General features: G+C 44.7%; 1 protein-coding gene across 1 annotated transcript in view; it reads right to left on the reverse strand.

The window, feature by feature from the left end:
• Positions 1-6,847: 6,847 nt before the first annotated feature.
• The window catches only part of LOC122452928 (spermatogenesis-associated protein 31D1-like), a 76,190-nt gene continuing 69,878 nt past the window's right edge, over positions 6,848-13,159 (reverse strand). Inside the window, exons 3-5 of the mRNA XM_043486749.1 lie at positions 11,974-12,019; positions 11,341-11,401; positions 6,848-11,063 (exon numbers count right to left, since the gene is read on the reverse strand). Coding sequence (XP_043342684.1) covers positions 6,848-11,063; positions 11,341-11,401; positions 11,974-12,019 — 4,323 coding nt within the window. The remainder of the gene's footprint in view (positions 11,064-11,340; positions 11,402-11,973; positions 12,020-13,159) is intronic.

Raw genomic sequence — 13,159 nt, forward strand, 5'->3', positions numbered from 1 at the left:
TTTTTGCAGACATATATTTTCATTTCTCTTGAGTATATATTATACCTAGAAGTGGAATTGCTGGGTCATATGGTAACTCTGGGCTTCCCTGATGGCTCAGCTGGTAAAGAATCCACCTGCAGTGTGGGAGACTTGGGTTTGATCCCTGGGTTAGGAAGATCTGCTAGAGAAGGGAAAGGCTACCCACTCCAGTATTCTGGCCTGGAGAATTCCATGGACTGTATAGTCCATGGGGTCACAAAGAGTCTGACATAACTGAGCCATTTTCACTTTCACTTCCTTCATGGTAACTCTATGTTTAATATTCTGAGTCTGACATAACTGAGCAATTTTCACTTTCACTTCCTTCATGGTAACTCTATGTTTAATATTCTGAGGCACTGCCAGACTGTTTTCCAAAACATTTGCACCAGTTTTCATTCTGAGAAGCAGTGTATCAGGGTTCAAGTTTTTTTGAATTCTCACCAACACTTGTTTGAATATGACTTTTTGATTCTAGCCATTCCTGTGTGTGTGAAATGTTATCTCATAGCAACTTTGGTTTTCATTTCTCTGATGGCTAGTGATGTTGAGCCTCTTTTCATCTACTCTTTTAATGCCATTTGAGGGAAGAGGTATTATAATAATATCAAATATACTTTGATCTACTATGTTTAATCATAACATAACATTTTAACTGTGTGACAAGAAAAATATTTTCTTGTATGTATTTGAAAGTGCATGAACAGTATGATAAGGCAAAAAGATATGACATGAAAGATTAACACCCCAGGTCGGTAGGTGCCCAATATGCTACTGGAGAAGAATGGAGAAATGACTCCAGAAAGAATGAAGAGATAGAGCCTAAGCAAAAACTCAGTTGTGGATGTGACTGGTGATAGAAATAAAGTCCAATGCTGTAGAGAACAGTATTGCATAGGAACCTGGAATGTTAGGTCCATGAATCAAGGTAAATTGGAAGTAGTCAAACAGGAGATGGCAAGAGTGAACATCGACATTTTAGGAATCAGTGAACTAAAATGGACTGGAGTGGGTGAATTTAATTCAGATGAACATTATATCTACTACTGTGGGCAAGAATCCCTTAGAAGAAATGGAGTAGCCCTCATGGTCAACAAAAGAGTCCAAAATGCAGTACTTGGGTGCAGTCTCAAAAACAACAGAATGATCTCTGTTCATTTCCAAGGCAAACCATTCAGTATCACAGTAATCCAAGTCTATGCCCCAACCACTAATGCTGAAGAAGCTGAAGTTGAACGGTTCTATGAATACCTACAAGACCTAGAACTAACACTAAAAAAAAGATGTCCTTTTCATAATAGGGGACTGGAATGCAAAAGTAGGAAGTCAAGAAACACCTGGAATAACAGGCAAGTATGGCATTGGAATACAAAATGAAGCAGGGCAAAGGCTAACAAAATTTTGCCAAGAGAATGCACTGGTTGGTCATAGCAAACACCCTCTTCCAACAACACAAGAGAAGACTCTACACATGGACATCACCAGATGGTCAGTACCAAAATCAGATTGATTATATTCTATGCAACCGAAAGTGGAGAAACGCTATACAGTCAGCAAAAACAAGATCAGGAGCTGATCTTGAACTCAGATCATGAACTCCTTATTGCCAAATTCAGACTTAAATTGAAGAAAGTAGGGAAAACCACTAGACCTTTCAGGTATGACCTAAATCAAATCACTTAACGATTATACAGTGGAAGGGACAGACACATTCAAAGGATTAGATCTGATAGACAGAGTGCCTGAAGAACTATGGACAGAGGTTTGTGACATTGTACATGAGGCAGTGATCAGACCATCCCCAAGAAAAAGACATGCAAAAAGGCAAAGTGGTTGTCTGAGAAGGCCTAACAAATAGCTGACAAAAGAAGAGAAGCTAAAGGCAAAGGGAGAAAAGGAAAGATATACCCAACTGAATGCGGAGTTCCAAAGATAGCAAGGAGAGATAAGAAAGCATTCCTCAATGATCAATGCAAAGAAATAGAGGGAAACAAGAGAATGGGAAAGACTGGAGATGTCTTCAGGAAAATTAGAGATACCAAGGGAACATTGCATGCAAAGATGGGCATTAAAAAAGACAGAAATGGTATGGACCTAACAGAAGCAGAAGATATTAAGAAGAGGTGACAAGCATACACAGAAGAACTACACAAAAAAGATCTTCGTGACCCAGATAACCATGATGGTGTGATCACTCACCTAGAGCCAGACATCCTGGAATGTGAATTCATCTGGGCCCTAGAAAGCATCACTATGAACAAAGCTAGTGGAGGTGATGGAATTCCTGTTGAGCTATTTCAGATCCTAAAAGATGATGCTGTGAAAGTGCTGTACTCAATATGCCAACAAACTTGGAAAACTCAGCAGTGGCCACAGGACTGGAAAAGGTCAGTTTTCATTCCAATCCCAAAGAAAGGCAATGCCAAAGAATGTTGCAACTACTGCACAATGGCACTCATCTCACAGGCTAGTAAAGTAATGCTCAAAATTCTCTAAGCCAGGCTTCAACAGTACATGAACTGTGAACTTCCAGATGTGCAAGCTGGTTTAGAAAAGCCAAAGGAAATGGAGATCAAATTGCCAACATCTGTTGGATCATTGAAAAAGCAAGAGAGTTTCAGAAAAACATCTACTTTTCTGCTTTATTGACTACACCAAAACCTTGACTGTGTGGATCACAACAAACTATGGAAAATCCTTAAAGAGATGTGACTATCAGACCACCTTACCTGCCTCCTGAGAAATCTGTATGCAGGTCAAAAAGCAACAGTTGGAACCGCACATGGAACATGGACTGCTTTCTAATTGGGAAAGGAGTACATCAAGGCTGTGTACTGTCACCCTGCTTTAAACTTAAATGCAGAATACAGCCAGCCAGGCTGGATGAAGCGCAAGCTGGAATCAAGATTGCCAGGAGAAATATCAATAACCTCAGATAGGCAGATGACACCACCCTTACGGCAGAAAGTGAAGAAAAACTGAAGAGCCTCTTAAGTGAAAGAGGAGAGTGAAAAGTTGGCTTAAAACTCAACATTCAAAAAACAAAGATCATGGCTTCTGGTCCCATCACTTCATGGCAAATAGATGGGGAAGCAATGGAAACCATGACAGACTTTATTTTCTTGGGCTCCAAAATCACTGCAGATGGTGACTGCAGCCGTAAAATTAAAAGAAGCTTGCTCTTTGGAAGAAAAGCTATGACCAACCTATACAGCATATTAAAAAGCAGAGACGTTACTTTGCCAATAAAGATCCATCTAGTCAAAGCTATGGTTTTTCCAGTAGTCATGTATGGATGTGAGAGTTGGACTATAAAGAAAGCTGAGTGCAGAAGAATTGATGTTTTTGAACTGTGGTGTTGGAGAAGACTCTTGAGAGTCTCTTGGCCCACAAGGGATCAAACCAGTCAATCCTGAAGGAAATTAGTCCCGAATATTCATGGAAGGACTGATGCTGAAGCTGAAACTCCAGTACTTTGGTCACCTGATGCTAAGAATTGACTCATTGGAAAAGACCCTAATGCTGTGAAAGATTGAGGGCAGGAGGAGAAGGGGACGACAGAGGATGAGATGATTGGATGGCATCATGGACTCAATGGACATGAGTTTGAGCAAGCTCTGGGAGTTGGTGATGGACAGGGAAGCCTGGTGTGCTACAGTCCATGGGGTCGCAAAGAGTTGGACACAACTGAGCAAGTTCAACAACAGTTCAGTTGAACTGAACTGATAGCAAATGTCAAATCTTTATCAACATGCACAGTTTAATACTTCTGTACTTTTTGCATGGTATAGTTACTGTGTGATTAGGGGACAGCAATATTGTGTGCTGAATTTGGTCTATGAGATTGCTTCTTTTATGGGGTTGAAGGAGGGATCCACTCAAATGACTCCTCAGCATTGACTAAAAGGCAGAGCAGAACTGATTGCCAGAGCGTATAAAGCACAATGCCTTTTTGTAACCAATGCTGTTTACATCTGTTGTGAATAAGAGTTACCACAGGTGATAAAGATCAAACAACTATGAGAGCTTTAGTTGGGCATATAGCATATATCTAAGAGGTGGATAAGAAGATGTTTAAATGGGCTTTTACACTTTAATCATAGTGTAAAAGATGGGATGTATCACACATGCCAATGATAATTATGAAAGTTGGGTGAGGGATATATGGGATGTTACAGTATTCTGCTTTTGTGCACATTTAAACATTTTTGTAATGAAAAGCTTTGAAAATAATAAAAGATGTTGAGTAACTCTTAAAGAACAGGAGGGAACAAAAGGATACCTGGCCGGGTTGAATCAGTCCATCAAGACTAGAGTTTAGCTGTCTCAATAAGAAAATCTCAGGAGGTGTAATTCCTTTGAGGTTGGGGGAGAAAAATTTATTTCCATGTAACAGGAAAGAAGAAGGAAAGTAGAAATTGGAGAGTGGGTTTTGGGGTTTGTTTTTATTTAAGGTTTTTGATGAAAAGTTCCCATCTCATGGCTGCTAGTTCCTCTGTGAATGGGGTTTGTCACAACTGCTGAGCAAGTGGAGATTTGAAAAAAGTGAAGGAGATTTGAAATAGATTTGAGTAGCATTGGAGAGAAAATGGACTAAGGAAACTGAGCTAAACTCCACTTGTTTTGTTCACATGATAGTAAGCATGATACAAGAATTTGAGGAATGGAGGCGTTATTTCCAAGTAGTGTGAGGGCTGAATTTATTGTGGCATCAGTAGACCTGATTGTGAGATTTAATCCAATAGTGATCTGCTACTTATAGGAATCTGAAAAAAAAGCAGAGAGAGTTAATTTTGCCAGGCAGGAAGGATTAAAGGTGATTGGATGGGGCCTGTTTGTAGTAGAGCTTTTTAAATGTCCCTTACATGATAGACCATCAAACCTACCTTGGAGAGGGAGAAAAAGAAGCAAGAGCTTGAGGAACAGATGAAGAATAAATGGAAAAATGACCTGATGCTGAAAAATTAGCAATTGGTATATAAGCTGGAAGGATAAGGGGGATGAGCCCAAAGGGTGGCATGTCAGACTGAATTATTCCAGATGGCAGAAGTGTTTCTGGTAGTAAACTCTACAGTGTGCAGTGACTGCACCGGGATGGAAGCAGAAATGAGATATTGTAGGAACAGGGAAGCTGAGTTATTGACAGGTATATCTACATGGAGGTTAGAGCCCTCCACTGCCCTCACCTCTTCATGTTCCCCACCCTAGGCCACCTTTTGTCCCTCTCCCGGGGCCTCCACATAATCTGCCTTCTTTCTGCGACCATAAGCTCCAGATATTGTAGGATCAATGTCATAACTCTGGATAAGATAGAAGTACTGAGAGAAGGCTGTAGTGGACATTTATTTTATTTCAAGTCTTTCTGGGAAAACTATCTTAAGTGCTCACTAGGATACTCACCAAATTTTTGAGTCCCAGTCTGTACAAGTGGAGTTGCCCTCTCTCTCTAGACCTCCTTATAAGGGTGGGTGGGTGTGCAGCCTTGGCCAGAAAAAGGAGGTCCATGGTGAACTCCAAATATCTATAACCCCAGGGCATAGTTCTAGGACTCACCTCTGGTTCATGAGCTGCAGGTATTCCCAGGGAAGTCTACCATGGCTCCAAGGCTATTAATATCAAAGATGGCACCTTCATCCTGATTGGTGAACTGTACACACTAAGGGCAGTATCTTGTATATTGCCACCAAACACAGATGGAAGGAAAGCGCCACAATCACCTTCATCACCTTCCCCAAAGAGGGGGATGCCATCTTGATGACGTCCTTGGAGATGCTGTTTCAGTACTCTAAGATGCCCTCATGCCTTTCTGGTATAAAGCATCAGTGTGCTGTGCTGTTCTCTGGTCAGCCTCAAGGATGTGGTGCTTGGATCAGATTGAGGAGTAGGGGAGCAGGACAGGATCGCAATATGGGAATACTGAGGCATAAACCTTTGTTCCACCAGCAAGGACATTTTTTAAGATGTCTCACTTTAAGACATCTTTTCCTTACTCTCAGCTGTATTTTACCCTGGAAGGTAGGTGACTGCCTAGTCAACATTCCTACCACTGACAGCTGAGTGGTGATTTTGCTCTGTAAAAAAAACTTCATCAATTGAGCAGCCTGAAAAAAATACCCAAGGAAGGGAACCACTTCCCCAAAGTGTCTTTCTCATAGGGAAACCTCAATGTCAAGTTTAAAGTATGCTTTCCTGACCAGCACATTACATTAATACGACCCACTTGAAACAGATTCTTAAGCAGCTTTTATGCTGTTCCTGGACCTTTCGGCAACCAGCCCAGCATCCAGTACAGTAACATCCACACCCAAACACTGCCATTCAAGGGATTCAGCCCCGTGTAGGAGCCTCTGGTCACTGAGTTCTCAATAACAATTAAGATTTATTTCTTCTTCAGGATTATTTTCAGAAAGTAAACCCATCCTTAAGGCTCTTCAGATATAGAAGACCTGTCTTTCCTACTTCTTTAAAGGATGTAAAACATTCAGTGAGGGAAGTGTGTGGGCTGCTATATATTTTATTTAAGGCTAAGCTAAGAGGCAGGAGACAAAGCCCATCTCCTCAAACATAATCAAGGAGGAGATGATCTTTTGCAGAGGGCAGGGATGGGGGGCACATGATATCTATTTCTCAACAAGAACTCCAGAGGACTGGTCGCCTTTGAGCCAAAGCCAAAGGAAGCAGTAAGTAAGAGCTAAACTATATTCTTCCCTTACATATAATCCCTGAGTTACCCAAACCCGTGCCCTCAACACAGTACACAGAAAAGACATCTTACTATTAGAGAAACATTTATTGGGGAGGATCAACATTCTCCACAAGGAAGGAATTATTTTCGGATGGGAAGTTTTCCTCCTTGGAAATTCTGGAGAAGTGTTTTCTGTCTAAACAGTAGAGACAGATCTCTGAACACAGTGCCTTCAGCAGTGGCGGGCGCAGCTGGATGGGCCTGGCCAGCTTGACACCTGTGGGTGGGGCTTGGGTAGGGCCCAGGCTCCCTGTGGGGCCCTGGTAGGGGATGTTTCTGACACACTTGCTGGTCCTTAAATGCCACAGCTTTCTGGGGCTGTCTTTTCTTGCTTCTGATCTGTCTTGTACTTGGAGGATAGCTCTGGCCAGCCAAGATCGCTTCTTGGTGGCAGGACTTGGTATTTGTCACTTTAGAGGGAGCCTTGGAGTTGAAAGGATGTCCCCGGACAGGCTCTGTGTGGACCTGTACTCCAGCCTTTTGTTGAGATTGCTCAAAGTGCACCGGGGAAGGGGGGTCCTCTTGAGAGCTGGTGGCATCTAATGCATGCCGATAGCCCAGTTTCTCCTCTAGGAACTTCCCGATGTCTGTCACGATTTTCTGAGCCTCTGTTGATCCAGTAACAGCAGCTCTGCTTTTAGCTAAGCCTCTGCTCTGTGCGCTTGGTATAGGGCTTCCCTTTTCCTGGGGATCTTCTTGCCTTTTGCATTTTTCCCCAGGATACAGCCACTGCAAAAAGTGCTTCATTCTTTTTCTGATATGGCCTTCAGGAAGAGGCTGTCCTTTCTTTGAAAGGGTCTGGGAAGACTTGCTCACAAGCATCTCCTCTAGAACTGTCTCCTGAGGAGGGAAACTCTTCTTCCTAAGCTGGGATGTCCCCAGCCCTGCATCCCCTCCACCTAGCTCTTCTGCTCTGCACCCTGGGGAGCTCACTGTCTTCACAGTTGGTGGGAAATTCTTATCCTGGCCCCTCTGGAAGCCATGCTTAGGGACCCAAGGTTCCTGCTGTTGTTCCATCCTGATTCCTCTGTCCTCCACATGAACATGCAGCACCTGGGACTCTCCTGTGTCCCCACCTGGGACACCCGGGGCAGGAGTCAGTGAGGCCTTGTGAGTCAAGTTATCCGAAGCAAGGGACATGTCCGTGGGTTGGCCTTGAGCTTGGCTATGCTCCCTCTTCTCCAATCTAAACTTTAACTCATCAAACAGTTGTTCTTTAAGGGATAAGCATTTAGGATCTTGGGGAACTGGTAGTTTGGGTCGGAGGCTTTCAGTGGTCACAGTAGTTTCTACTTTATTCTCATTCACATTTGTTATTTGGGAGCTCCCTGACTTGTTGGTTGTCAACATGTCATTAGTTTTTAATTGAAGAGTGTCAAGCTCCTCAGCCCTGAATATCTCCCTAGACAATTTGGTCATAGAAACAGGTTCTGACTTCTCCACCTTTTTGCCCTGTTGCATTTTTCCTTTATCACTGGAACTCACACTCTTATACTTTGGCTCATATCTGGCTCCAACTTGCTTTGCAAGAGGCTTTCGGGGATATCTATCAGCTAGTTGTGTCTGTCTATGACTTCCTCTCCCTGTGATGCAGAGTGAGACAGGCCGACGAATCTGTCTGGGATCCTTAATTTTCTGAACATCCTCTGCAAGCCCATAGTTGACAGAAGAGTGTGTTTGTCTTAGGACCCTCTTTCCTCCTTTCTCCACAGGTGAGGTGGCAGGGAGAGAGTAACCCAGGACAGGGGCTGAATTGGTTGTTCCAACTTCGTCTCCATGGAAAGATTTAGAGCTTCTTCTAAAGGACTTGGAGCTCCCAGATTTGGAGTCTGCCTCAGAAATCGCATTGGTTGAGGAGGGAAAGCTGGCATGGGACAAGGACTGGGATGAGGCATCTTTCAGTTTAAAAATGTGTATGGATTCAAGGACCTTGGAAGGAAGGCCCCACAGCATCCTCATACGAAACCTTTTAATATGTGCTTCCAGCATCTGCTGTGCGCTGGGATCAACAAAAGTCAGGTCCTGGAAGGTATTCAGGGAGTAGGACTCACCCACTGGTGATGGCAAGCTTCTCTCTTTTATTTCAGTGTGGGATTTCACAGAAAGAATCAATGTTTGCTTGACGGCATGCCATGAACTATGCACAGTCCCAGGGAGTCGACCCTCATTTATTTCCTCAAACTTCTTACTCAAATGTACTTTTAGGACATTTTCAAGTTGTAGACTCTCTGCTGACACCCTTAAATTTTTCTCTGAGAAACTCACTATCTGACTGCTCATGTTTTTCTCAGAGCCATACCCCAGATCCTTATCAGAAGAGCTGTTTGGGTCTTTTAACAGGTGATCTTTCTGACCATTCTCTTGGCTATGTTCCTGATCTTTCCCCACATCTTTCCCTAGCTGGAGCATGTCCGAGCTTCTCTCTTGGAAGCTTCCAGGTTGACTCAATTCAACATTTACTTGTTTGCTACTCTGACCCTTAAACACAGAGATCAGTGAGATTCCATCGCTGCTCTCTGACAAACCAGTTGGAGGCAACATCAGTGACACAGACTCTCTGATTCTCCGGGGCAGGCCCCACCGGTGTTGAATGAGCCTCTTTCGAAGGTGATGCTCTAGTTTCTTCCGAAGTTCATTGCTGAGAGCAAACTCCCCAGGAAGGACGGAGACTGAAACATGGGCCTGAGGGTGCTGGTGGTGAGAAGTGTTAGGAGCTAAAGGACAAAAGTCTTCCCGAGATCTTTGGATCACAGAGGGTAAACCCCACAAACTTTCCTGTTGTTTCTGCAACACGTTCCATTCCAGCTGTTGAATTTCACTTCTGGCGAGAGATTCTGATTCATTCTGAGGTCTATGGAAATACACTCCACAGATCCTAATCTGGGGTAGAGGGCCAGGTGGTGTGACCAGGAGTGGGGATTTTGGATCAGCTTGGGACTGAACCTGAGTGAGAGGTAGGGGCTGAGATTGAGGCAGGGTTTGAGGCAAGGGTTCAGGCTGAATCTCAGGCAAGGACAGAGGTCGGGGATGGGGAAGTCCTGGGGATTCTTGGCCTGTAGAGGCATTTGAGTTTCTATTGAAAATAAAGTTTGAGGAACTGTCACTGGAGACATGAACAGCAGAGGGCAAAGACTCGCTGTGTAGAGATGGGAGACCCCAGAAGAGCTGGGTAGGTTTTTGCTGTAATTGGTCCTTCAAGGTCTTAGGATATGGAGGTTGTTGATGCACAGGCTTATCAGCAACTGACTCTAACATTATCCCTGAGGAATTTAGTTGATAGTCTGGCCTCAATTGTTCTGGAAAAGAATCTTTTCTCTTTTCCTTTTCTTTCCACATCAGGAAATCACTCCTCTTTTGTACTTGTCTCTCCAGGAGTGCCAGGACATCAGGGCTGAGACTTAAGAAATTACCAGGCTCTATGAGGTTGGCTGCAGGGTCTCCCCCAAAAGAGGCCTCTGAAGAGTGGAGGGCAAGAAACTCTTGATTGAAATCACATTGTGCCAACGTGGAAGGGATTAAGTCTTTGGCATGAGCTTGCCACCAGGAGAAGTCCGAAATTGACAGTCTTGAATGATCAATGCCTGTGAGTTTTGGGACATAAGTGGACAGCATGCCAGGGCTTTCTGTAGGCAAATTCTCAGGAACAGGTGTCAGTAAGATGGCAATTGATTTAGACTGAGTGACAGTTAAAGTGCAGTCTGGCTGTGGTAAAACAGACAGGGTTGGTGGTGCAAAAGAATCAGTGGGATTCATTGCTTGGGACAAATCTGATAAGCGGTTGATATCATGGGAAAGGGTGGGGTCAAGGGAAAGGATGGTATTCAGAGACAAAGTGGCCTCTGGTGAGAGAACAGGGTCTGCTGTCTGCATGCCATGTGGTAGGAGAGGGGAAAAGGCAAGGGGTTGGGGTGAGGAATAATCTACTGGGAATTCAGAATCCAAGGACGTAAAAGGCTCTAATGCCAGAGTGTGACCCAGTGGTAAGGGTGAAAAAAAGTCAGCTAAGGGGGTCATGGAGCTAGGTGGAAGAATGGAGGGGGGCAATGGGGAAGGCTCAGGCAGAGAGGCTGGTAGTAGATCTCCTGGAGAGACTGCTGAGAAGGCAGGGGACAGAGTCAATGATGAATCGGCCACAGGAGCTGCGGAAGCCAAAGGGGACATAGAGGAAGCAGAATCTTCCAGGGCCTCCGGGAACAGCAGCTTGACCTCAGCAGTTGCATTGTTACACACCTCACAGAAGGGATCTGGACATAAGAGCTGACGAAAGCGGATGGTATCATCATGCCGGCCCAGGGGGCTGCAGGAGACAGGAAGTACAAAGATGCAACCAGGACCAGAATAAGGAAAGGGGGACCTGCTGGCCTGGCAGGGGTGGGCTGGAGCCTGCTGCCCCTTTACATTGCCCCACATCCATGACTTCACAACATGCTCAATAACCCTCACCTTAAGGTCTTCATCACATACTCATTCCTATGCTACCCCCTCCCGTGACTACAGTAGGTTGCCCTGAATCCCAGGAATTGCAGAGAACATGCTAAGCGGAGGATCAGGAAAGAAGGGGAAAGACTAGTCACCTTTTCAGAATAGAAATCAGCTTCGTTTTTTCATCTGTTTCTATCTGGTGAAATCTCCAACCTGAGAAACCAGGAGAGTGGGTTACATGTAAGGAAGGTAGCATAGGTATAATATAAGAGTTCCCTTATGGGAAACCCGTGGGATATTAGACTATGAAAGACCCAAGAATTAATAGATGAGATCAAATGGTCAATTATTTTATATGTATGTTGCTTCACTTGTTGAGTACCTTCACATGCCTTATATCTCATGTGATGCTCAAAACCACCATGTGAAACACAGACAGCAGTGTGGCCTCAGAGAGCAGTCTGATCATCCAGGAAGTCAGAGGACTTACACAAAGTCAGGACACAGAAGTTCTGACTCTTGACATCTCACATGGCCACCTGTGGGGAAACACCCATTGCCCAGGTCCATCACGGCTTCATGCCAAGCCATGAGAAAAACAGGGAATCCAAGAAGTGTCTCAGGCTTGGACTGCCTCCCCATGAGCCTCTCCCCAGATACCTCTGGTTTCTGAGAGAAACAGTATCTAGCCACTGACGTCGTCAGAGATCAGGGACCTGGGATCTCAGGGAAAAGGCAGGAAGGGTCACCCTTGGAGAGATCCGCTGAAACAGGCAGGACCTTACCTGCCAGTGTGCCGCCTTTCCTTCTCCTCCTGGTTCTGCCCTGATGCTGAGAACAGAAAGAAAAGAATGAAGGGCTGGGGCCCATTTCTCTCAGTCCTCTCTAGGAAACTCAGATATTCATTATCCAGGAATAATATGACTCTACTTAATAGATCTTTGTGTTCCTTCCTTTTGTCAATTTTAAAGGTTTAAAATGTTTTCAACTTTTTTTTTCCTTAAAAAAACCCAAAGAAAGACTTTTGCCTCTGAAGTCCTCCCTTGATCGTCTCAGTCAGAAGTCACCTGCCCAGGGAGGGCATAGCTTCTGAGGCTAACAGTCGACGTCTGTGTCCCTCAAATAGGACCTTGGGTCCTGAAAACTCAGCCTCCAGCCTCTGCGCTGGAGGCTCTCAGAGGCTCAGCACTGCTGCCCTGACCAGCTCAGCACAAAGGAAGACTTGGTCAAGTGATGCCTGACGTGAGAAGGTAACTCATGATCAAGCAATGGCGAACTCTGTTCTCCTGCAGAGATCCAAAACTCTCTAAATAACCCAGCCCAGGGCCACAGAATTACTGTTTGGGATTTTCTCCTGGAATCCTCCAAACATTCAGCTGGTCTGTGGGCTTCAAATGAAAGCCTTAGTACTCCCTGAACCACTGGCCCTGCCTAGTTTTATCCTCTCCTTGAAATTCCTGTCTTAGGTGTCTCTCTGACCAACCAAACTCATCTTAAAATGTGGAATAGAAATGGAAACAGCAATAAAGAATCTCTGTTGGGGGTGCACCCAGGGTTACTTCCTTACCTTTTGGATGCCTTTGATTTTACAGAAGGTTGGTAAACATGGAAGCCCCACCAGGTACCACAGGAACAGAAGGAGCAACCCCAACCCACACAGGAAAAGGAGGTCAGAGTCAATATCGAAGGAGGTGGAGCCAAAGCTCAGACATGGGTCAGTGGGGCTATTCAAAAATGAGAGAACATTCCATTTTCTGAATTCCATTGTCTGAATCACAAGGCTGCCTGAGATTACTGAGCGCTGGAAGTGCAGTCACTTGACTATAGTCCCAGGCCTGCATCACTGAGAACTGAAGAGTCACAAAGGGCTTCTGAGGGTGGGGGAGGGGACAACATGAAGAGAATGCATCCACAGCCCCTCCCCCATCCACCAGCCTAGCAGACAACCCCACCCCTCCTGGGCCTTCCAGG

Source organism: Cervus canadensis, chromosome 14 (genome assembly GCF_019320065.1).
Source record: "Cervus canadensis isolate Bull #8, Minnesota chromosome 14, ASM1932006v1, whole genome shotgun sequence".
NCBI lineage: Eukaryota > Metazoa > Chordata > Mammalia > Artiodactyla > Cervidae > Cervus > Cervus canadensis.